The sequence below is a fragment of the Coenobita brevimanus genome, chromosome 38 (genome assembly GCF_032717465.1).
Source record: "Coenobita brevimanus isolate Jiangsu-jjx chromosome 38, ASM3271746v2, whole genome shotgun sequence".
Classification (NCBI taxonomy): Eukaryota; Metazoa; Arthropoda; class Malacostraca; order Decapoda; family Coenobitidae; genus Coenobita; species Coenobita brevimanus.
This window is the reverse complement of record NC_136991.1, coordinates 2508538-2535000: the sequence shown is the minus strand read 5'-3', so window position 1 is coordinate 2535000 and position 26463 is coordinate 2508538. Positions and strand designations below refer to the sequence as shown.

At 41.9% G+C, this 26463-nt stretch overlaps 1 protein-coding gene across 1 annotated transcript in view; it reads right to left on the bottom strand.

Annotated features, from left to right (window-relative positions):
- The window catches only part of LOC145396485 (unconventional myosin-XVIIIa-like), a 474506-nt gene that overhangs the window by 137222 nt on the left and 310821 nt on the right, over nt 1-26463 (bottom strand). Inside the window, exons 17-18 of the mRNA XM_080269857.1 lie at nt 21866-21994; nt 12531-12674 (exon numbers count right to left, since the gene is read on the bottom strand). Coding sequence (XP_080125983.1) covers nt 12531-12674; nt 21866-21994 — 273 coding nt within the window. The remainder of the gene's footprint in view (nt 1-12530; nt 12675-21865; nt 21995-26463) is intronic.

Below are 26463 nucleotides of genomic sequence, written 5' to 3'. Positions count from 1 at the left end.
GTGAATGAAAAGGGAGGTGCCAGAAGTTCCCTTTATATGAACCAATCGTCACCTGTATGTGTATTAGTGACTGCCCTTCACACACACACACACACACACACACACACACACACACACACACACACACACACACACACACACACACCTCCCATGACAACACATCCCTAAGTTCATCGGGTAGCAAAAAACAATAAAAATCAATTACATAAACTTAACAAATACGACCTTCTTCTAGGTGAACTAATGCCTGTTCTACCCTATCAGTTTACGAAGCATATTGTTCTTCGTTACTCGTAGGTGTGGAGTGTAAGTGTACGTGTGGGATGTAGGTGTAGGTGTGTATGGTATGGCTTAGGTAGGGTACTTGGTTGTGGTGGTTGTGGTGGTGACGTGTGGTTAATAGGGTGAAGTGAGAATGTGGGAATGGTTTCAAGTAGGGACCGCGAGGGTGTGGTTATGGTGTGGTACGGTTGTGTGGTGTGGCGGAGGTATTGTTGGGTGGTATGGTTGTGTGGTGCAGCGGAGGTATTGTGGGGTGGTATGGTTGTGTGTGGTGTGGTAAAGATGTGACTGTGCAGTATGAGTGTATGTGTGGGTGTGTGGTGTGGTGGCAGTTGGTATGTGATAATACACAACAACGACTGACAATGAGTGTGTAATGTGATAAAAAGAAAAGGCATATACATTACATCTCAAGTGCACGTTGTGTGGAGTGGATGTGGGGGTGGGTGTAAGACTGAAGTGGGTGTGGGTGGGAGGAAAGGCTGAAAGTGGAGAGTGACAGGAGGGTGGAGAAAGGGTGAGGGTGAAAGATGAGGGGTAAGGGCATGAAGGAAGACATGGAAAGGGTGAGAGAGGAAGATAAGAAGGAAAGACGTGGGAAGGGTTATGGGATACGGTAGAGGGGAGAGGAAGTGGAGAAGGAAGGAAAGGACGAGGGGAGGGGGCAGGAGAGAATGAGGGGAGGAAGGATATGATGTGGGTGAGGGTAAAGGGAGGGATAGGGTGAAGTTGAAGGACAGAGGAATCAAGTGTGGGTGTGGGGAAAGGGGATGAGGGGAGGGAGGGAAGTGTGGGTGAGGGGAGGGAAGGGAGTGTGGGTGAGGGGAAGGAGGGGAGTGAGGATCAGAGGAGGGAGGGGAGTGTATGTGAGGGAAGGGAAGGGAGTGTGGGTACGGGAAGGGAAGGAGTGTGGGTGAGGGATAGGAGGGGAGTGTGGATGAGAGAAGGAAGAATGTGGAGGGTGTGAATAAAAAGAATGTAGTGAATGAAACACTGCCCCCTAGCAACCTCAGTGACATATGGAAGGGAGGGGTTGGGGGAGTAGCTGACACACACACACACACACACACACAGACGGGTTAGCTGACTTCTTTGCCGCCCTTGTCTTCTTCTCGTTGCATATTCATACCCTCATTTACCCTCAAACAAAAGGTTCTTGACATGAACGAAAAAAAAGATCAACTACAATTATCCTCTTTTACACACTACCACAATCAACCACCATTCTGAATACTACAACGACCACGACACTACCACCATCACCACCACCACTACCACAAAAACTATCACCACACTACAACACACTCTTGTTGTAGTTATGATTTTATGTCTTACCACACTGACTACAACCCTCTTACTGTTAGGAATTAGATTAGATTAGAGAGAGAGAGAGAGAGAGAGAGAGAGAGAGAGAGAGAGAGAGAGAGAGAATCATATGGAATTAACCAGCATAAAACACCTATATACCTACATCACAACTAAGGGTTTACTAGAGATTTTTTTTTTATTCTTTACTACGATTTCTCTCAGCAGAAGAAAATCGTCAGGTACTAATCAGAAGAAAGACTTAAAAACGCCCACTGCAGCCCAAGCATCAAAATATCTGAAAACTGAATGAGCAATGGTTAAAGCATGTGCATTAGCGAAGCGAGGCTGCAAGATGGCCAAAGATCTGTCATATGGTTGATGTGTGAAGTGGAGTGATGGCAGGGAGTGGTGGTGATGTGGAGGAGGAGGAGGAGGAGGAGGAGGAGGAGGAGGAGGTTGTGGTGGTGAAATGGTGAAGGAAAGGAGCAGTGGGAGTGAGGGTGACGAGGGTGGCAGTGGTGGTGGTGGAGATAAGGATGGTGATGGAGACAATGGGAGTAGTGATGGTGATGGTGAACAGTGTGGGTGGGGAAGGATCATGCGACCTCTGTCAAAATCAGTTTCTCTGTGGTTTGGTGCGCTGAGCCGACTCTATGTTTTCCTTAATCTAGTGCCTCTGTACAGGGTCCCTATTCACTTTGTTTGGGAGTGTAATTACCTCATTCAGGAGAGCTGGACTTTTTTTTTTTTTTTTTTCCGTCAACTCCCCCCCCCCTTCTCTCTCTCTCTCTCTCTCTCTCTCTCTCTCTCTCATAAAGACGGGTAATAACTAACCGTGGTGGGGCAAGGGACAGCCAAGGCCTCGTGAATGCAGGACAGCTCGTGGAGAAGGGCGGGGCTCCCCTCCCCCTCCACCCTCTCCGTCTCCAGCCTCACCACCCACCTCACAGTCACCAAAGGACGCTCCACCATCATACTCTAACTTCTAACCTAACCTCAATCCTCAGTTTCTACACTCCAGACATCACCATTACATTGCCGCAGGTTACAGTGCTGATATTAAGGTCTCTTGCATCTCTGGATTATGCCACATGGGTATTTTCCACCACTTAAATTATTCCACATAGGTACTGAAACTCTGCACTCACGGTCATCAGTTTCTACTCTTAAATCATTACGTTATCGAAAACAAAAAGGCTTACAACACTAACATACTCGACACTTTAGTTATGGGTTCTGTATTCTTTTTAGCACATCTACAAAACTCCATTCACAACGACTTGTATTCTCTTGAAGTTATCATTATTCTTCAGCTCTAGAGACGGACATTACGCTTATATTATTCTACGGAAGTGACATCACCACTTTTATTGTACTGCAGGACTGACATCATAGTAGTATCGTGGTCGTAACTTGTCACTAGTTTTCGTGTTGTACAATGTTGACTTCACTGACATTATCTACTTTCCTGACACCAGATCCACTCTTCATTGTGGTTATTAGGTTGGTTACAGCGTCATGGGTTACCACATTGCGTTGCTAAGGTGTACGTACATATCACACGTATTATTCAAAGAGTTAAGCAAAACAAACGTTCTATAATTCACAGTGAGTTGCTTCCTCTCCAGCACTCAAGCTTCAGGTAACAGCTCAAGGGCTTCATGGGGACAGTTTTCATTGATTCTGAGCCTTGACGGTGCTCAATGTCTTGTAGTGTTCCAGGGCACCCAATGTCAAGTGCTCAAAAAAAATTCTTAACGCTCTCACTAGTCTGGAGTCTTTATACAATGTTCGATCGCTTATGGACTTTAATATCTTCCTCAGATCTACCGAACCCACAACGCTTGGGTTTTCGTCGACTTAGCCTGCGTCACAAGCCAAAGCGCACAATTTCCTTTCAGTGATGTACAGTAACCAGGGCAGCTGTCATGGAGCGTGGGGAAGGAAGTGATTTGTGTGACGAAGGGAGTGGCGAAATTTACGTCACAGTGAGGTAGGATTTAAGGCAAGGTGAGGCAAAACATGGAGGAAAGTACTGCTCAGGAGAGATGAGGCTCTTAGCACGGAACAAAGTAAGGCAAGATGAGACAAGGAAAGGGAAGTGAGGTTTGTGTTGGGCAAGGTGAAGGATGGAAGGGCTTATGTGGGGCTTGGTAAGGCGTGTGTAAGGAGAGATGAGGGGAGGGGAGGCTTGTGTGAGAGGAGGTGAGGCAGACTGGGATGCGAGGTGAGGTAGTGTGGGTCTCTGACAGCGCCCCGGCAGGTGAGGACACACAGGTATGAGGGAGGGAGGGCACTAAGGCACTCTGACTGGGTTTGGCTCTCACCGCAACCCTCCCACATCCTGCCCGATGTTTGTTTACTACCAGGAGCACCCGCGTCTCCCCTCCTTACACCCACAGACACACCAGCTCGTACTCTCCTTAGTACATACTTCCTAACACTTCTTCTTTACCTATTTAGTTTGTATATTGCATCTAAATATCTCCTTGCAAGAAATATCGGAGTATATATATATATATATATATATATATATATATATATATCAACATGTTTGCCGGAGTAACACACTACAGGATATCATGGCATAATGTGCAAAATAAATCGGTAAGGAAGCTGTGCTATTTCGAATGCCAACCAGATTATGGAGGTATGACACATCCACAACACACCTCGCTACTGCAGTCTTCTCTAATCATTCACTTATAAACTGTGAAAATTAGTGTAATATTCTCCAAGCACGACTATCATACTTATTACCATCAACCCTTCTAAAGCCGACTAAAACTTGCGTAGGCTTACATCATTCTAGATACCGCTAGACAGTCTTATAAGTCTTACAGTACACCTCCAGGCCTCATGATGTCAATTTTAGCCTCGCCATTCCCGACGTGATGCCTTTGATAATTTAGGCGATTCAATGTACACACGTGATGGTTTGAATGCGTTTACTGATTTCGTTAACAGCGTAAATAGCCCAGTTGTAATAAATCCTGCGTTTGAGTCAAGCGGGGACCTGGAAATGACACGCGAGTAAAATATGCACTAATTTACGACGCCAGCGATGCCAAATGACGTCCATGGCGCAGTGGGGTGGCGTTACGTGTCAGATAGGGTGCCTGCTCTCACTCCCCCCGGACCGCCACTCTGACACGGCTTTCTTCATAGCACACTAGGGGTCATACGGTCGTCCACTTAGAGAGCTTTTTACCTCTTCTTTAGCGATTTAATTTCCATGTCACACTTTACAATTCTCTTCTTATTTTTCCTATTTATTTTTCCATATCACGTCTTTTAATTATCTACTTAGTTTTCTTTATCCTTCTTATCACTTTGCTATACTTTCTTCTACTTGATTTTTACCCGTTTTCCATTGTTCATATGACATAAAAGAATACATTAGAGGACCAGAGGATGAATTTAACTCGTAAGGAAGAGGTGCTGGGGAACCTCCGAAAGAAACAGGAACATAGCAGTAGGTCTGATAGCGCTCCCTCTCTCTCTCTCTCTCTCTCTCTCGTATCAAACCACTGACAAAGAAACCCAACTGACCGAATTACCTCCCACAAGAGTCTCATTCCTTCCATTCTTCTCCATCATCTTATCTACCCAAACCCATTACACGAATATCAGTCTCTCTCTCTCTCTCTCTCTCTCTCTCTCTCTCACCCTTATCTAACCCCACGGTGCCAAGCTGTCATGCTGGGTACGGTTACAGTAGTGTGTGTGTGTGGGGGGGGGGATGGAATGTGTACGACGGTGTATGTGGAGTTACTGGGTGAACGTGATGGTGGAAGACAGGTGTGAATGTGGGTGGCAGATGTAGGAATGTGGAGTGGGGGTGGGGATGTGGGGAGGAATGAGGATGTGTGAAGCATTGGTGTTGATGATGTGGAGATGTACAGAAATGTGTGTGTGTGTGTGTGTGTGTGTGTGTGTGTGTGTGTGTGTGTGTGTGTGTGTGTGTGTGTGTGTGTGTGTGTGTGTGTGTGTGTGTGTGTGTGTGTGTGTGTGTGTGTGTGTGTGTGTGTGTGTGTGTGTGTGTGTGTGTGTGTGTGTGTGTGTGTGTGTTAAAGTGGGTGCTAAAGTGTGTGAGTAGGGTGAGGGCATAAACAAAGATGTATAATGGAGTGAAAATGGGAGAGGGTGTGAGTATGCTTCAGGGTAATGGGGGAATAAGTAGGTGTGGCTGTGGTAGTCGATTGAGGTGTGGGTGTGAGTAAGGGTGTGAGTACGTGCAACGTGGATGTGAAATATTAGTAAGGATATGGGTATGGATTAGAATGTGTGCATGGGTAAAGATGTGGGTAAGGAAGCTGGTTAAAATCTTGGCATAGGTGTGGGTATTGGTTGGGGTGTGGACGTGGGATCTGGGTATGCATATAGGTAGAAATGTGAATGTGGATATGTAATGCATGTACAGGAAAGAGTGTGGATGTCGAGTGTGAGTATGGTGTGGGTACTGGTGAGGGCATGGGTGTGGATGTGTGTGTGGCTGCTTATGGAATGTGGATGTGGTTGTGGGAACGGTGTGTAAGTGGGGGGAGGGGTGATGCTGAAATGGAAATGATGTACTCACTTGTGAATGAAAGTACTGTACTGTACACGGCGTGGTTATATGTGTAAGTGTCGGCTCAGGGTGTAAATGCAAGAAGTACATAGGTGTAGGAAGGTAAAAACTAACCCCTTCAATCGCCTGGTAGTATATTTTGTTCTACCTGTCCTTAGATGACTCAGTTTAGGGGATGCCTCTTGCAACAATGAAGTAACTGAAGACTATATCTTATCCCTCCAGTTCCAAGCTTCTAATGAGAGAAATAACATCTGGAGATTGTAAGACTGTCATATAAAAACAAATAACCATAGTGATGGGGTTAATGAAGTGTGGCAGTTCCTTGTCTTTTGCAGTAAATAACTTATCAAGGTAACTTACCAGATGGTTCACTGGCTGCACAATTTTCCCAATTCAAAGTACTGTATTCAGGCTTCTAACACTGACATAAGAAGCTAATTCATATGATACTTGCATAAAACTTTGCCATCCTTCAACATGCTACACCATCTTCAACTTGCTGTGTGAGGTAGACCAAGCATGTAATGCCTTTTTTTTCCTGGAATATGCCTCCTAAAACTGGGATACTTCTTATAGGCCATAAAATACACTATGTCAGCAAAACCTTCAACTGGAGTGTGTGAGGGTACAGGACCAAGCACTGCTGCACATACAGTATAATTTTCTGCACTCACAATGGTCCTCTGTGGCCACCCAGCACTGAGATTTCATCCATATGGAGGGGTCTCTGTGGTTCATGATGACTGGTTGAAGTGAATTGTCAGGATTATTAAGTGATAATTCCAATGGGAGCAATTCATCTCGTTCTCGCCCCTCACTGCTGGCTCTTCCTCATCCTCCTCATACTGACAATGATTATAAAAGCGAACTTCATTCAGTTTCTGGGAAGAACTAGGTCTCAGTCTCTCCAAAGGAATGGTGCATTTCCCTCTGCTCCTCTTTGTGGTCAGTCTTCACCACTATGGAGCCTCCTCTGCCTCTGAGGACACTCAAGTCAGATGTGCTAGTTGCTCAGGCTCAGCAGGTACTTAACATGGAAGGAACCAATTTTTATCCGGTATCAGCGCCATGATTTTCTGGTGGTAACTAAAGAGATCCACTTCATTTTGACCCACCAAAATGAGATTTGTTTACTGTTACACTGCCTCTCTGGTCAAGACTATCATATGATATTTGTCAAACCATTGCTCTCCATCTGGCAGGGGTAAATAAATTCCTGGATCATCTCTTCTGTATCCATTATAGATTACCCCTGAATCAAGTAGACATACAGCACACAACTAAGTTCAGGCAAAAATTCTCCTCCTCCTCCCCAAAGAACTTTTTGGGAACAATCATGGTTCAGCAAAAATTCTCTCCCCCCCCAAAGAACTTTTTGGGAACAATCATGGTTCACACGAACTAAATTGCTGTCGTTTTTTGCAGGGATTTGCCCCCAGGCAGAAATCAGGGCTGCCTTTTTTTTTTTTTTTTTTTTTTTTTTTTTTTTTTCCTGGGATGGAGACCAACATATCAGTCTTTTTTGCTGGAATCAGGAGACAAGGCCGGGCGAATTAAAATGGAAGCACCAAACAAGGCAAAGCTCTGGGAATAAGTACAAATATGACATCTTGTGTGCTTTGTTTACACTAATACTTCTCCTACTACTACTACTCCTCCCATTTTAACATTCATTCCAGTTTGGGTGTACAGTATCTGGTATGAGCATGAGTATAAAACTATGATTATTTAAGTATGAGAAAGAGGTATACACAAGGAATCTTATACATGATTTTATGCTTAAGGAAATTTATGCATATGGCCCCTCCAACCATCAAAAAACTAAGCAACAGTTAAGGTCGGATCACATGAGCTAAATTGCGGCCATGAGGGTTCATCTTGAAGTAGGCAAAGTGCAAAAACAAGAGATGCACACCTAGTATGGGTACAGTGGTCCATTTTTATTTGTAAACACTGTTGCCGAGTCCCTGCCCCTGCAGTCCCTGTACGTGTGAACACCTTTCGGGGGGGGGGGGGGGGGGGGAGCAATTTGGCTAGTGTGAACCACCCTGACAGAACTTCATAACTGCATACATAAATTAACTTCCTCATAAACATAATAATGCATGATATATCCTCAAATAATAAGAATTCTGTGCTTTGATTCTGTTAAGTATACAGTATTACTGCATAACTATAACGAACATGTCCTCTACTACCAACATCCCTACCCTCAAGCAGTCACTTATTTTCTGAGGATATTTACTTACTGTAAAGGAGTTCCTTAACTTTACTTTTGATTTGGCTGATAAGATAGTCAATGACCTTGTGGATGTCAGTCTCAGACAAGCTTGTTCCAAACTGTTATCAGCAGAGCACCTTATCAATGCTTAAGATGTTGCCATGATAAAGCATGCTTTAATTCACATCTTTGATGTACAGTGCATTATATTTTATTATCCACTGTTTGAGGCTACTCTTACACAACAGGCTATCCATATTATTATTTCCTTGAAGTCTCCTTCCCATTTCATTGTATAGCACCTGGTTCCTTTCCCAGTTAGGGTTAACTGCTGTATGTAATAATAACTTGCATGTTGCTCTCTCATGCTCTGACATATTCTCACACTGCAAGGCATCCTACTTGCATCTTTGTCTGCTTGGCTTTTCTATTTGTATTCGTCCCAGCAGAGGAGGCTGCATGTGTGATGTCTCTTGTTCAGGAGAATGCTGCCATGGCTGTGAGTGTCTGCAGCTTCACACCTGTCCCACTGAATTAAGATTTTCACGTCCACTTGAACATAAAACGGTTCTTCTACTTCCCACGAGAGACGCACTTGTTATTACTGCCATTCAGTTTTGCGATCCATTGATTATTCTGTGGTGCTTGACTTCTAAGAAGTGTGCAGTAACCATCTCAAGAACTCTTCCCTGTTGTTAGTACTTCTATTTCACTACTGACAACAGGGAAGAGTTCTGTGAGGGCTACTAAGACAGAGACTCATTCCTACCTCATAACTAAGGAATTAAATTTCACAGAACCATGACTTACTGTTCATACTGTGGGAGTAGACCAGTTCATCAGGTGGGAAAAAAATAAAATAAAAATAAAAGCAAACTGTAGGTGACTCATTAAGGTGACCACGAACTATCACTTACAAACATCTCTTACATCAAGTGGCCCAGGCCCAGTGTGAACACTTAACTACAATTCCTTAATACTGCAAAATAATCCAAGCCAGTGGATGACTGATGGTATGGTGAGACTGGCTGAGGGGTCTTTTAAGGTGTGCATGTGGTGTGGTAGTGGCAAAGATGTTGTGTTGTGTGCTGTGTTGTGGTGAGGAATCTGGAATGCATCTTGATGAGGGTGTAATGTGGTGTGATGGTGAAAGTGTGATGTGGTGACGATGCGAGTGGGATGTACTGGTCGCAAAGATGAGAGTGTAGGGTAGTCATGGCAGTGGTTGTGAAGAGGGTGGAGTTGTAGTAGCAGTAGGGATGGTGAGGGTCGAGTGGTGATGATGACGGTGATGATGACAGTGATGGTGGTGAGCGATGAGTGGTATACTCTGTTTTTTTATCGAGGCAAAGATGCACTTGACAGGTTGATGATGATTGGCTGAACGCAACATCACTTCAAAATCTCTTTACTCGTTAGCATTATTAATTGACAACATATATCTGAGAGGGAATATGGGTTAGTAAATGCTATTCAGACATGTTGCATTCAGCCGATCACCAACCTGTCAAGTGCATCTTCGCCTCAATAAAAAAAACAAAGTATAGTAGTGGTGAGGATGGTGAGGGCAGGAAGTGATGATGGTAATGGTGTCTGTGGTGTGGTGTGGTGATGGTGATGATGGTGGTGGTGGTGAAGGTGAAGTGGTGGTGGTGAAGGTGAAGTGGTGATGGTGGGGTGTGCTACAAGTGGTGGTAGTGTGGGGTGAGGGTTCAGACCACCCAGCAATCCCCCTGTCATTCATCATTATACAGTTTATTGATATTGACCTAACCCCTTCACACACACACACACACACACACACACACACACACACACACATACAGGGTCTTTTTTTACCATATTGTGTGTGTGTGTGTGTGTGTGTGTGTGTGTGTGTGTGTGTGTGTGTGTGTGTAATGAAGTTTAGCACTGAATCTGTGTGAGCTTAGTCTATTGTGGTGGTGCCATGCTGTTACTGTGCACGTGTACGAATCTGTCCGATTCTGTGGCAATAAATCCCTACTCTACTGTTGCTTGATCTTAATATCTTGAGGGTGTGTTTGTCTGCAAGTGTGAGGCTTACTTTTGATGTTTAGTGTATTGTGCTGCCACATGTCCACTGTGATATGTAATTAATGTGATGGCAGAATGGTAATGTACAGGCAAGTTGCAACCATTTCCAGCACAGTTTGCATCCACTAACCATTGTAGAGTGTAGGGATTGTCTTAAAGGGAGTAGCTGATATTACTGCGTTTAGTATCCAATGATTGTGTATACTTTATTTAGCAGTTTCTTAGCTGCACCTGTCAGCACCAAACTTTTTCCACACACGTCCTACTGAAATCCTGCTCATCTATCTGAATCGTGATATAGTGATATTTTTGTTTATAGAGGCAAACCCTGAATTCAAGGTGAAACGCAAAGTTAGTTCAGACAGTGATTTTTTCGATACTGGTTATAGCATGGGTTATATGGGGTTATGTTAAGTGGCCATAGAGGTTTAATCTTGGCTGATTTTAGTCAAACCCCACCAAGTACATACTGAGTCATAATATGCTCATTACATACTTACAGGAACACAAGACCTGCATAAAAAGTCATACAATAAGCACATAAAGCTGCACAATACCCTATACAAGCAACAGACGTCACACAATGTAATGTACCACAGCACATACCCAACACCAAGCTTGAACTCCTACCTCTGCTGGCCCATGTGTGTTACCTCGGGTAAGCCAGCTGATCTGCAGATTCACAACACTTCACAAAAATACAACGTACTCAGTGATCTGACCAAGGCAGCCACAATATCCAGGCATAAAACAGTCAGTTAACACATAAAGAAGCACAACACCAGCAACAGATACTGCATAATGTTCAGTAATACAGGAATCATAACTGAATATCAAAGGAAATATTACTAAGATCGTGCACCAAAAAAAAAAATAATGGCCTGGTAAACGTTTCACTTAAGCAGCAATATTTTATGACTGTTGACAACTAATCTAGCTGCTTTATGGCAATGTGTACACAGATTTAGCAGTTTTGTGGAAATTTTTACAAAGTTTTAGGAATGTTCTAAAGACTATTTTTTTCTAGTACTGTAACTGCCATGAAGTTTTTTGTATTTAATTACATTCTAGCAGTTTTAAGAGTATGTTTAGTGGTATTTTTTACTTTGATCTGACAAATCTACATTGCTGACAGGGTCAGCTACTGCCGAAAAGAACAATTTCATACAGAAATTGTACTGGAAATGTGGATAAATGAGAATATTGTACTGTAATGATCTTACTCCAGTATTAAGGTACAGAATATGAACAGAAATTTGGATAAATGAGAATATTGTACTGTAATGATCTGACTCCAGTACTGAGGTACAGAATATATAAATATATGTAGATATTTGGGTGGTGGGGGCGCTTGCCATCCACTCAATGTAGTGTCGCTCTCGGGTGCCTCCCCTTTCCTCTCCTCCTTCTTTCCATTGTTCCTTTTGTGTCTTTCTTTCCTTCATTCTTTTCTATTTCTTCTGTCTACAGGTGAATCTACAGTACACTGAATGACAAGCCAAATGGTTTCCTGTAAACCAAGAGACCATTTACTACAGTACACTGGGTGGTAACCATATAACTAAATTATGGGGCCTGGTGGTTTGGTGGACAATTAAGGCACTCCAGTTGGATTGTGCTGGTGAAGGTTTATATCCAACAGGTGGTTGGGGTTTATTGCTCACGTGCAGTCACTCAGGGACGAGTGAGGTTGGTCAGTCTCATCTTAAATGTCAGGACCAACTTGCCTAGCCCCGAGCTCCTACACTTATCATGGGGCAATGTAGGATTGGATGATGAATGAATGAATGAAATATATATATATATATATATATATATATATAATATATATCGAGACCAACTGCCAAGCCCTGGGTTTCTACGCTCCTCATGGGGCAATATAGGATTGGATGATGGATATATATATATATATATATATATATATGGCAATTCAGATGACTGAAAATTTGGATTCAGATGACTGAAAATTTGGATATTGTTTGTTTGGATACGGGGGTTATATGTATCAGTTTTTCACCAGAACCAGAGTCCTGCAAGTTAAACCAATATGGTGTGTGCTTATTGTATACTACAAGTAGTTATCATACATACCTTAGTGGTCCTAAGCTCTTCTTCAGTGCGGTGAACATTCAGCAGTGGTGTGACCCGCACTAGGAGACGCCACCACGGCCAGTCTCGCACACCTAGGAATTTACGAACGTTCTTCTGGATACACCGGATGGCAGTCTCTTGTACCTGGGGACATGGGACAAAATTTGGTGATTATCATACACTACTATCATCATCATCACCATATTTCCATACAGCAGAGCACAGTTTAACTACAGGTATATTATTTTGGAACCCAAAACCCAAAACACAGATCATACATTCATGGCCTACCAGGAATAACCTTTTTAACTAACTTAACAAGAAGAACCTATCATTCTAATGCACACAAATTTGGTGATGGTACAGGAGCCAGGTGGATTTTGCAAATATTAAGCAGATCACACAGTTAATTCAGGCATCACAATGTTTTGCCAACGGACTATACTGTTCTAGGCTATAAGAAAATAAAGAGTTATAAGTGTGTTATACAATTACATAATGCCACCAAGGGAAGTAGGCTGGTCCTCCACCCTTCAATGAAGTGGACAATGGTAGCCTACCCTCAGGACCCTACAACTGACAAGGCACAACATGGGACTGGCTGTTACTGTTTTTATTACAGTGCAGAGTATTATGCAATTAAATGATGTAGTTCTTTCCAGTATTGATGCTAATGAGAAACAAAAGTGTACCTCCAAGTTAAACTTACTGATGGTCATAAAAAGATAAACCAGCAAAGTCAATACTACCTGTCTGTGATCACTGATACACTGTAGCATCCAATCATTTTACACTTCCAATATTCCAATTATTCCATTATTTCATCAGTCTACCAATGTATTTTGGGGGCAATATAAATAATACTATACTGTGGTAGGAACAGCAGCAATAATACACTAACCTTTTATCGGGCAAATGCTCACTTTCATATTTTACTTTGGCTAACACCAGACTATTTTAATTCGCTAAGGAAGAACTCTGCCTGATTAATGGTTAAATCATGAACACATGTTCAAACAAAGACTGAAACAAAAGAGAAAAAAAAAAGTTTCACATTAACCCTTGTAAATGTAGAAGGCCCTAGGTTATGCTTTAGTAGTTCAAGAGATTTAACAAAAGGTGACCTGCCTACAATAGTAATTCATACAGGGGAAAAAAAAAAAAAAAAAAAAAAACTATCATAATGAAAAAAATGCAGTACGCAGCACTATCCATCACATACATCCTACAAACTGTCATCAAGTGCTTACTGGAGAGATCTCAAACTCTTAAGTAGTGTTTAAATCCTCAGTCCTGTGACATTTTTCTACCATGATTACCAAAACAATTTTATTTAGTTCAGGAGAACATCCTTGTAGAGAAGATGTTCATGAAGGCTACCTTTTGACCTCCCTCGTTCAAAAAAGATATTTTAAACTGAACACAAGCATCTGGAGGTGGCAAGAACAAACCAATAAAATACGGTACATCATCTGATTCAAGAGGCTGAAGGACACTAAGAAGATAAATGTACCAATAACAAGCCAAGCAGCATCAGGTCAAGTGCTACAGATTTAATCATATCAAAATCTTTAGATACAACCCACAACGTTAACAGGCAAGAGATGAAATAATTATGGTAAATTCGGATATAACATTACCACATTTTAACCTCGTCAGTCCAATTATGCTTTTATTTTATTCTTGTTATCTCCAGAAGATTTTATTCAGTTTAAGACAGACTTTTTGAACTACAGGGGAAGATATAGCATTCACTGATCCCTACAATACATGTGGTCTTCCCTGATCTGAGTAAAACTGTCAGGAGGTTGCTTAAAAAAGAAAGAAAAAGAAAAAAAACTCAGGCTAAAGGGGTTAAAATATCACACAACCCATCTGAAAACTGTATGTGTTACGGTTTACAGCAACAAGAGTACTGTACAAATGCCCAAATAAGGGATGATCCGATTCCCAGTACCTTACCCTCAAAAAGTGGCATCTGGCAATTGTCACAGCCTAGTTATATTTCCTTTAGTGCACACCAGACAGAATGGTATTTAGGTACACAACAACAAAAATCACTATATAAGTGTTGTTAATGTGTATATCTCGCACTGCATGAAAGGAAACCGCAATACAGTATACTTAAATTGGGACTCTAGCCATATGAATGAATATGAAATGCACAGCCTATCGCTCAACGGTTTTAGGATTAAAATGCGGAGAAACCCTCGTAATGTTTGTTTTACATCCTAAATCAACAATACTGAGGAGGATATGCTGCATAATATGAAATTTATAATTAAAAGTAATGTCCAAATCATGTGTGTCATGAAATCACAAAAATAAACAAAGTAAACTCTTATCCACATTTAAATCTCTATGCAGGATGAAATTCAGGGCGGGAAAACAAAACCGTAAGTGCAAAACCGTGAGCACTGTAAGCAAACAATGGAGTAATAAAAGGTAACAAAGGAGGCTATCCATTGAATTTTGTGAAAACGTGATATTAATGGAGAACGACTAAACTCGTTTCCCTTAACCTGGCACAGATTTTCGTCCTTTCGCAGCTTATCTCAAACAGTCCAATGGAGACAAGACAATACTACAGCTCCACAGTTTTCCCAAGGCACTTTTGACTAGTATCATTAATTTAGTATTTATATACCACATAAACTCCCTCCCTCCCTCGTTGGTCTAAACTTACCATATCTCCATTCAAGATGGAGATATGGTAAGTTTTGACCAACTGAAAAGGGTAGTCATTTCTGCTGACGATGAAATTTCAACATGTAATAGAATCTATAAGGCAGTCTCACGAAAGAAGATGGAAAGGGTGGTGGTCAAAAGCATGAATGACAATGACAAGAACTAGAGAATAAGTTAGTGGAGGGGAAAAAAGAGGTGGGGGGGAAGTGCGACAATGATGGATGTAGAGATACACCTTCCCTCACTGTGTTATCATGACTGACATATGGGCCGCTGGATGGCTGGGCAGTGCTTGGGTGTGACTGAAAACATGCCAGATATCGCTTACTATTTAGTGTTATTAATTTAAACTACTGAAGATGAGCCTTGAATTACATTTTTGCAAGATCAAATAACCTTTATTTCCTCAACACCTTAAATTAAGTTTGGAGGGCACGAAAGTTTTGAAGAACATAAAAGAATGGTTGCCGGTTTCAGGGAGCTTTGTCCGAAACTTAAAGAAGGCGAGTCATCACTTGTTTGGCCGATCATACATATACATAACAGACAAAAAGAGATACGCTTGAAAGCCGTTGATGCTTCACCTTATCACTTCACAGTACCGCAGATCACATTACTGAAAAATGCTAATTCTCAGCATCAGGGACACATCTTCCTCTGTATAACTCTGTTGTTATTGTTGTTGTTGTTGTGCCCCCAGGCTCATCTGGATGTGAACTTGATGGTAATTCATGACATGAACTCCTTTACCCAGAGGTCAAACTGTATTTTGCATTTTACTTCTGCTAACTCTAGACAATTTTATTCAGTTTAGGACATATTTTCCAGACTGAAGGGGTTAGATATAAGTAGTTAAAGATCATGGCTGGAAAGGCTCACACTATCATATATTGTAATATATCATCTTTGGGGAAAAAAAAAAAAAAAAAGGTAAATATACAGTACCAACTTTGGAGAAAAAAAAAAAAAAATGCTAGTGAACTTTGATACCTACACTTACTACCCAATCACATCAGATACATTCTGATATTTACAGTATTTTTTAAAAACTTGAATATGATTTTTTAAATACCTGAAACAATAATATTTCATCTTGGACCACAACTTTCACTCAAAGTAATCATCATTCTAATTCTGTAAAGTGGTTTTGGGTAATTACTGTACAGTAAATCCTCCTAATATGGTGTGCCACCCATTAATGTTCTTTTCTTCAATCAAGTCCACACTACTTTACAAAAACAGTCTACTTAAGTTCTGTTACTACCTACAAATGCAGACGTGCCAGCTTCCCACAAATTACAGTCCCAGTTGTTGGGGAAAAGTTGTGTTTTAAGGAAATTATTCCTGTTAAATATAAAAGCCTTATGGTACTGTTAAGGCACATACCACCCACTGGAGCACATTATCCTGCACTCACTTCCTTGAAAGCTTCTTTATAAGTCACAGTACGATGAATGAATATTATGATGAAGGCAAAAGGAAACAGGTACATGACTGCCCTACGTCCGGCCAGCAGCATAAACATGCACAGCCATAATGTTGTGTTGTAAGCCTCTGAAATATGGCCTTTCATGGTATGGTACTGAGTGGAGTTCTGTGGTGTCATGAAGGTCTTATGTATTATTCTTTCAGTCCTTTACAATGTCCAGTTTGGTGCTTTAAACTGACCACATGCTCTATTATACCCCCTTAGCACTCAGTGAAGTTCACTCAGTGGTTTACAATTACTGTACTTAAACAATCTATGTCACTTGAAGTTTTCATGATGATCAAGAAGTTCAGTACTTCATTTATTTACATGATCTGTCACTCTTACACATCACTGACAAAAACTTATTACAGCAGTTATCAAAAGCAGATCAAAATTATGGCAACAACAATAGTTTCTCACATATTAAATATTCCAACTTTGAAAAAGTTCAAAACAATGCAATTGCATTATTATTATTATTATTTTTATTTTTTTATTTTTATTTTTTATTTTTCAAAATTTAAGTACAGTACAGTATCACATTGCTGGTCCTCTCTCCTATCTCCATCTCTTTCTCCACACAGAATCACAATCAACCAAGTTCCTAGCAACACTCACATATGACCAAGAATTGTACTATTGTGACAATGGGTCTCAGGTGTAGTGATGTAATGAAACCACTACGCTGACTTGCACTGATAATCATACTCAAAGATAAGAACCATAAACTACTGAGTGAGTTATGGGACTGCCAATCAATTATCCAACCCACACAGCACCAACTGATAAGAACAGCCATTACAAGTGTCAATGGAATTCCGTAAACAGTATATACTGTTATTGTTCAGTCTCATTAGTATCATTTGCTAGAAGTATTATATGACCTTAGCCAGAGTGTGCTAATCTTTCGGTCTCAGATGAGTAAAAAACTATTGCCTCACACTACTGGTATGTTGGACATCCTCTACAAAATGACATTCATTATCATCAAAACATCATAATCTTATATCCCACATAAGCAACGGGTGAAGAAATCCAAAGCAAGGCTCTTTTGACACCTTTCAAAATGTGAAACAAAGAAGGAGGAAGGTCTAGGTAAAAGATTTTTCCATCTCCTGTGTGAGAAGAACTAAGCAACTGCCCACAACACAAGCATACAAAGGTCAGGCTGCAACATCCTATACCAGTATGAAGAAGGGAGGTTAACAGCTCCACACTCCAGCTCATTTTAGCTATTAACCCTCTGACAGCTACAATTTCTATCAACTGGACAAAACCATATGGTGTTAGCCTAGATAAACTTTCTAGGTATACCAAGTGCAGAGAAAGAGTTACTCAATATAGTGTGTAAAGCCTTTGACTGCTAATCTCTTGGCTAGACAAAATCTTCCAGTAATCTTTAATAAAATATTGAGTGTACCAACTGAGGATCGAGTGGCAAGAGTGAAAGATGAGTTTTGGGCGAAAGTAGAAGCATGTATGGACAAGTTTGAGAGGAGCGAGAGAGTGCTCTTGATTGGAGATATGAATGGCAAAGTTGGGAATGTACGAGTGGATGGAGTGGTTGGTCAGTGGGGTGTGCCAGCTGAAGTAGATGGGAATGGTAGTGCTTTGGTGGACATCTGTGCTGGTAAGGGGTTGGCAATAGCCAACACCTACTTTCGTCATAAGATGATCCACCGGTATACATGGAGAGTAATGAGGAGGATGGATGGTGAACTTGTTGAACAAAAGGCAATGATAGACTACGTGTGTGTGGATGAGCGAATGAGAAGACAAGTGTTGGATGCAAGGGTGTGGAGAGGGTGGGGGAATGGAGTCTCGGACCATCACTTAGTGATGGCCAAGGTAGAGCTGCAAAGAAAGTGGTTGAGGAGGCAAAGGGGAAGACAGGAGGAAGCAGCTCCTGTGAGAAGAGTGGAGAAATTGCAAGATAGTCAGAAAAGGACAGAGTATAAGAGCATAGTGGAAGAAAGATTGGGAAGGTATGAGCTAGAGCAGATGGAAGGGGTGGAAGACGTATGTAAGATATTCACGGAAGAGATAAGCGCAGCGTGTGAGGCGGTTTGTGGAGTGAGGAGGAGATGCAAGGGTGTGCAAGGGACAGCATGGTGGAATGATGAGGTGAAACAAGCTATGGAACAAAAGAAGAAGGCATATGGTGAATGGTTGGCGAGTAGAGGTAGGGGAGAAGATGAGAGAGAGAAGAGAGAGGTATATGTGAGCAGGAGAAGGGAGGTTAAGAGACTGGTGAAGGACAGTAAGAAGAAAGTGGAAGAAGAGTTTGGGAGGAATCTGAGTGTGAAATGGAGGGAGAGTAAGAAATTGTTTTGGAAGGAGGTAAAGAAAGTAAGGCAGTGTGAAAGGGGAAATAGTAGGGGGAGGGAAAGATAGGAATAATAGATTGTTGGTGGAGAAGAGAGAAATTGAGGAGATGGAAGGAGCACTTTGAGGATTTGTTGAATGTAGAGAGTGAGAGCAGTGTGAGTATAAGTGGTTGGGGAATGGCTGGGAGAAGAAGAGATGAGAGGAGGGAGGAAGAGATCAGTAGGTCGGAAGTAGTGGAAGCGATGAAGAAGATTAAGCTGGGAAAGGCCCCAGGAATTGATGGAGTGTGTGGTGAAATGCTTAGGTATGGGGGTGAGATTGTTGTGGAGTGGATATGGAAGTTGTGTAGATTGGCTTGGGAAGAGGGAAGGGTTCCAGAGGACTGGAAATCAGGTATAATTGTTCCTCTGTACAAAGGAAAAGGGGAGAGAGAAGTATGTGGTAACCATAGGGGTATTTGCCTTCTTAGTGTGACTGGTAAAATATATGGTAGAATACTCATTGATCGGGTTAGGCATATGACAGAGGAGCTAGTCGGAGAAGAACAAGGGGGCTTTAGGATGGGAAAAGGGTGTGTAGATCAGATATTTGTTCTAAGATGTTTAGTGGAGAAGTACCTAGAGAAGGGAAGGAAAGTGTATGTTGCCTTCATGGACTTGGAGAAAGCTTATGACAGAATAGATAGGCAAGGTATGTGGAAGGTATTAAGAATATATGGAGTGGAGGGGAAATTGTTGAGTGCTGTGAAGAGTATGTACGAGGGAGCTAGGGCTACGGTGCGAGTGGATGGTGAGCTGAGTGAGTTCTTTGATCTCAATGTGGGACTGAAACAGGGGTGTGTAATGTCTCCATGGCTGTTTAATATATATATGGATGGGGTTGTAAAGGAAGTACAAGGTAGGGCAGTGGATGTGGGGGTGGCCCTAATGAATGAGGGTGAGATTTGGAAGCTTCCGGTGTTGCTGTTTGCTGATGATACAGTATTGTTGAGTGAAGATGAATGGGAGTTGCAAGGTTTGGTGAATGAATTTGGGACAGTGTGTAGGAGGAGGAAGCTGAAAGTTAATGTAAACAAAAGTAAAGTTATGGTGTTTGAGAGGAATGAAGTCACAGAGTGTGCAGTGAGGTTGGATGGTGAGGATATGGAGAATGTGAGTGCATTCAAGTACTTGGGTAGTGTCATGAGTAAGGATGGAACTTTGGGGGATGAAGTACGTGAAAGGGTACAGCAGGGAAGAAAGGTTGTCGGTACACTGAAAGCAGTGATGAGAAATAGGGAGGTGAGTATGGAAGTTAAGAAGTCACTGCATGATGGTATTGTGATCCCTACCCTGACGTATGGAAGCGAGGCGTGGACATTGCAAGAGGGAAATAAGTCAAGAGTGAGAGCAGTGGAAATGAGTTACTTGAGAGGAGCATGTGGAGTGACGTGGAGGGACAGGTTGACGAATGAAGAAGTGAAGGAACGTTGTGGGGTAGATGTGGATGTGGTTGAAAAGAATAGGAGAAATACACTGAGGTGGTTTGGACATGTGGAGAGAATGGAGAATGAAAGACTGACTAAGAGGGTGTATGTAGGTGAGGTGGAGGGAGGGAGAGGGAGGGGTAGACCGAGGATGAGGTGGAGGGATGGAGTTGAGAGGTATATGAGGGAGGGGGGGGGTGAGTTGGGGGGAGGGGAGTCAAATGGTGGGTGACAGAGTGACTTGGAGGCGTTTTGTCTGCGGCCACCCTTTGCGGGATTAGGGCGTCGGGCTATAGATAGATAGATAGATAGACCAACTGCAGCAAAAGGGTTACAGCTTATATGAAACAAATAATCATATATGGCACTGTACAATAACTAAATCTACAAGTAAACATGGGGTGACCTCTTCATCAGAAATCGAACATTCTTTAACTAATTATGGTCAAGAACTCTGGGTAAGTACAGTACAATGTATGGTACAGTTCTACAGAATCTAAAGCAAAACACCTATAATGGTTACTGAGTGGCCTTCAACAGATGACATAGACGGCCTATGCTGAGAACTCTCGTTCATGTGTAAGTCGCAGTAAGACAAAAACAAATTACATTTTTAAAGAAGGAACATTCACAATTATGATAAAATACTACAGCAATACATCAACAAGATAAAAATTACACCACTATATGTTTAATGGTGAAAGTGAGAATTAACAGAATGCCTGTGGTTATCAGATATACATAGCCTGCATCCCACATTACAGGATGCAATCACCAATGGAAAATATGAGGCCAAACACACTCTATCCCAATCACAATTCTCAGAAATTATCACAATACCTGTACCATAAATTATCACAATAGCTGTACCAGAAACTCTCATATACCTGTACCTGCAGGCCTGCCATCTACATCATGTTTCAACCCCTTCAGTCCAATTAAATATTTTTCACTTTATTCTTGTTATCCCGATGATTTTATTAGGCTTATGTGAGACTTAGAACTTGAGGAGGAAGATATAACTGTAACCTTAAGTAATTTCTTCAATAATAGGTCTTTGCTAAGCTGAATAAAACTAATCAGGGACAGGAGGAATGAGTAATATACATTTCATCATTAGACTGAGAGAGTTAAGGTTGATGCACACAACTAATGGAAACATTACAGTGCATCTTTATTATCCAACTACAATCTCTAACCCCTTTCAGTTCATTTGGTCAACAGTGTTTGCTAGACTGGATGGCTGATCTGACTAGTAACCAAGGAGGCTTACTTCCACCTGATAACTACAGTCTGAATTTCATGCAACCACAACTTACAACTTAGGTTGTGGGGATAAATGTGTTTGTCAGATAAAAACAAACCAAGTATAATTTATCTCACCTTTCTCTTTTCCAGACGTTTCCTTGCAAGGTATCCACGGCAGTGAGCCTGGAAGTGTGTGATGACGTCACTCAGAACCAGGTCACGCTGCTCCTCCAGCCGGCTGATGGCTCCAGTACGGAAGAATATCTGCAAGGTAAAGATCAGGTTAGTAATGGCAGGGAATACTCCACACAAAGTCAGTCTTAAGAAACTAAATGTGATCATGCACACATCAAAAGCATTTAAAATGCATGGTGCCACCAAGATGATTCATCAGTAAATTTGCCTTATCTATCAAAGGCTACTGCTTCCTGTACAAGTATATCGGTGAGGTCTTCAGACCTTACTTAAGGAATCCTCAAACCACATCATGTCATTCTTAGGACTGGCTAGTGTATATATCAATGGAATGTTGATGTGATGTAACCAATGTATACAGTGTTATCAGTCTAAGTCTACCTAAAATGCTTTAATAAGATAGAGTTAAAGGAAGTTTGTCAAAATTCCAAACAGCAGAGTACCTTTGCATATCACTTCAATGTTCCACTTACTTCTGTGGGTGGTATTATCAAGGATGGTGCTACGTTATGCTAAAACTCCATGTATAATAATATGACATTAAACATACAGTAATTACACAGGATCATCATCATCATCATCATCATCATCATCACCACCTCAATTCTAACTCCCATCAAAAGAAGACATACCACATTCGTCACAAAATAAGGGGAAACTGGGAATGCATATCAGTATGAAAAATTAAGATACAATACAATGTCATGATAAGTACAGTATGTCTAAATTACCACACTACTCACACACACACACACACACACACACACACACACACACACACACACCACAGGCCTTAGACACAGAACAGGGAGCACAAAGATCCTCCCACATCTACAGTAACTCTTTCCGTTCCCCATTTATTTGTTCCAGAATTTGATCGCTGTGTGAGTCAGAATAAAACCTCGCAGCAGCACAAGTGTTCGTTTATCTCACACCTGTGGAATTTGAGGTATGTGCTGCGTATTTCTCACTCCTGTGTCGATACTTCTCTCTTAGCATCATAACACCATAAATGCTAACACCGCATCACTATATCTTAACCCTATCAATTCCTTCAGTAATGAGTGTATCAATTATTTTTACTCTTGCAACTACTGAACCTATCTTGTGTGTGTGTGTGTGTGTGTGTGTGTGTGTGTGTGTGAGAGAGAGAGAGAGAGAGAGAGAGAGAGAGAGAGAGAATGGGGGGTCGATGGAAAGGGTAAATGAGTGAGAGTTGGTAATGACCCCCCTATTAGCAGCCCTGTTGACCTCTAGTGGGGTATAATGGGTTGGGGGTCACGGCTGCTGGGGGTCAGGGATGGGGGGAGGGGGGAGGTCAATGGGGGGAGTGTAGGTGACGGTCAGATCAAGGTTGGGGTTGATTTCCCTCTCTCTTTCTCTAGCTCTCTTTCTTTTTCACACGTTCTCAGAGGTGGATTCTCTCTCTCTCTCTCTCTCTCTCTCTCTCTCACACACACACACACACACATCAAATAAAATATGTATTACATTGTCTGAAGAACTCTCTCTGTCTCTGTCTGCCTCTCTCTCTCTCTGACACACACACACACACACACATCAAATATGTATTAAATTGTCTGAAGAACTCTCTCTCTCTCTCTCTCTCTCTCTCTAACCAGTGTGACCCCAGCCTCACTCTCTCTCTCCTGCCTCTGTTGTTTCCGTGGTAACAGACTCATTATAACGCACCCCTCACCTATGACCCCAGCACACACACACACACACACACACACACACACACACACACACACACACACACACACACACACACACACACACTGAAAGCTTAACTCCTCCAATCTTACGTATTTTATATTCCTGCTAATTTTGGGAGATTTATTTAGCCTGCGATGTGACAGGTAAAATAAATCGCTAAGGAAGATGTGCTACGGTGCCTCCTTAGCCCACTGAGACGGGAATAGTGTGAGTCGGAGGGATGGCAGCCAGATGGTGGATAAGAGTGATAATGGGGATCTGTTCACGGCCACTCCACTAGGATTAAGGCGTCCGGCTATACGCAGACACACAGGCAGACAGACAGAGGTACAGACAGACAGACAGGCAAATGCAGAGACTCAAAGATGGACAGACGCGCGGGGCAGACTGGAAGGCATGAAGATAGATAGATATAGATAGATAGACAGACAGACATTGACAAGACATAGACAGAAAGATAGAGATAGATAGAAACTGACAGACAGACACAATGACAGACAGATAGAGACAGATACACACCTACATATAGATAGATGGACAGAGACAGACAGAAGGTGGATAGATAAATAAATAGATAGACAGAGATGGCGTGTCCGGGAAGCTGCTGGGTAATGCTGGGCTTCCTTATGAGAGAAAGCATCCAGGAAATGTTCTCTAAATCACGTTATTGTTGCCTAATAAAAAAAATAAACTTCCTTCACTGGACTTTCTCCGTATCAATTAGCTTTATTACCGGATGTTTTGGTGCCTTATTACGTCTGCTCTCTCTCTCTCTCACACACACACACACACACAATATATATATATATATAAAAGCTAACCATGAAATATGATGTGCTAATCCCCTAGACTTTCACCACTCTTAACAAACTTTCCATCCCTTCACTGCATAACTAATAACTGTTTATAAAAAGGACAACGTAACCTATTTATTTATTCACTTATTAATTTGTAGGAAGAACCAGGGATATGATAAAGCTCGATACAACACTTCCTTTTCTTCCTGTTAAATCACATACATAAAACTATAGGAATTTTCCTTCATAACCAAGATTTTTTTTTTTTTTTTAATCGTAATATGAACAAGAGATATGGGAAGACTCGGCACACTCCTCTTCTTGTCCTTCCTGGGAAAGAAATCACACTCACGATGGGTGACTGAGGAATATTGGTTTATTTTTTACTTTCCTGACTATACACCCAGCGTCAATAATTCCTCTACACGCCTGAGGTTTGGAAATTAATAAGGATCCAACCAGGTTAATTATTACTCACCTGTTTAGCGAGATATTTGGAATTCTGAAACGGAAAAAAAAAAAAAAAAAGCGAAATCGAAATTTTGTTGTGGCCCCGAACGCATACGCCAGACACCAAACGCGACCCTGACTGACGGCATTGTGGTGGGGAGGGGAAAGGGAGGGGAGATGGCCTTGCTGGGGTGAAGGTGAGGGGAAGGTAGGGGGCGCGTCATTATCACCCCAACAACCCATCACTTTCACTCACGGTGTCATCCCATTACTGTCTTCCTGTCATACCCTCTCACTCTCACCTTCATTCCTACTACTGTCTTCCTGTCATACCCTCTCACTCTCACCTTCATTCCTACTTTCAACCTGCTCTTTTATTTTTCATTTTCACTTCCCCCTCATTTCACTGTCACTTCATTTTGTACCCAAGTCTGTCCTCATTATCATCTCACATTCTCTCTCTCTCTCTCTCTCTCTCTCTCTCACGTACCCAAACACTACTATTTTTCACCCAGCTACCTTGATATTTAGCGATCTCTTTCACTGGCCCATTTTCCTTTTTCGCACACACACACACACACACACACACACACACACACACACACTAATTACTTCACTATTTCATTCACTCCCACTATTTTTTTTTATTCCTTTATTGTTGCTTTCGTCTCGCTCTAAGGCACGCATTATTGGCCCAGTTTTTGTTTCTTTACCTTGATATTTCACGACTTCAGAGAGAGAGAGAGAGAGAGAGAGAGAGAGAGAAAATAATAATCACTATGCAATAGTAACATTAAGCTGAGGTGTGTGTGTGTGTGTGTGTGTGTGTGTGTGTGTGTGTGTGTGTGTGTGTGTGTGTGTGTGTGTGTGTGTGTGTGTGTTTGTGTTTGTTCTTATACATTTACACCTGTTCATTCAATCCCAGCCACCCTAATGACCTCATCAACGTTAATGAGATGTGAAAGCCATTAACTAAAGCTCCCATAATGACACATCAACCATTACACATTCCTATTAAATCCTTCAAACACTATCTATCTATCTATTTCCCTTCAATTACCTGGCTTTAATTCTCACTACACACGGGCGATTTTATTCAACTGAGACACCACAGACAGAGGCAAGGCAAAAATAATAATAATAATAATAATAGTTCCATCGAAAAGCCTTACAATTTTTCCAACCACGCTCTGTCAACCATCTGTCCCTGAACTGGGGTAGCGGAAGGGGGGAATATATTCTTCAAACTGGGTGTAAAAATGCATCCATCCACACGACTGACGTATCCATTTTTTTTTTTTTTTATTCCTGGCCGGATACACCCCCGCTCCACCCCGCTGCTTCCTTCCCCCCGAGATGGCGGCGGTAAACTAAGTCGTGGCGGAAGGGATGAAACTGGTGGCTGGTGCGGTGAGGTGTGTGAAGGGTGAAGAACTGTAAGTGGTGGAGTTGACCGGTGTGAAGGTGGAGGAAAGACAGGATACTGGAAGATTATTACCGGTATGTAATGCTCTCACACACACACACACACACACACACACACACAATATATATATATATATATATATATAT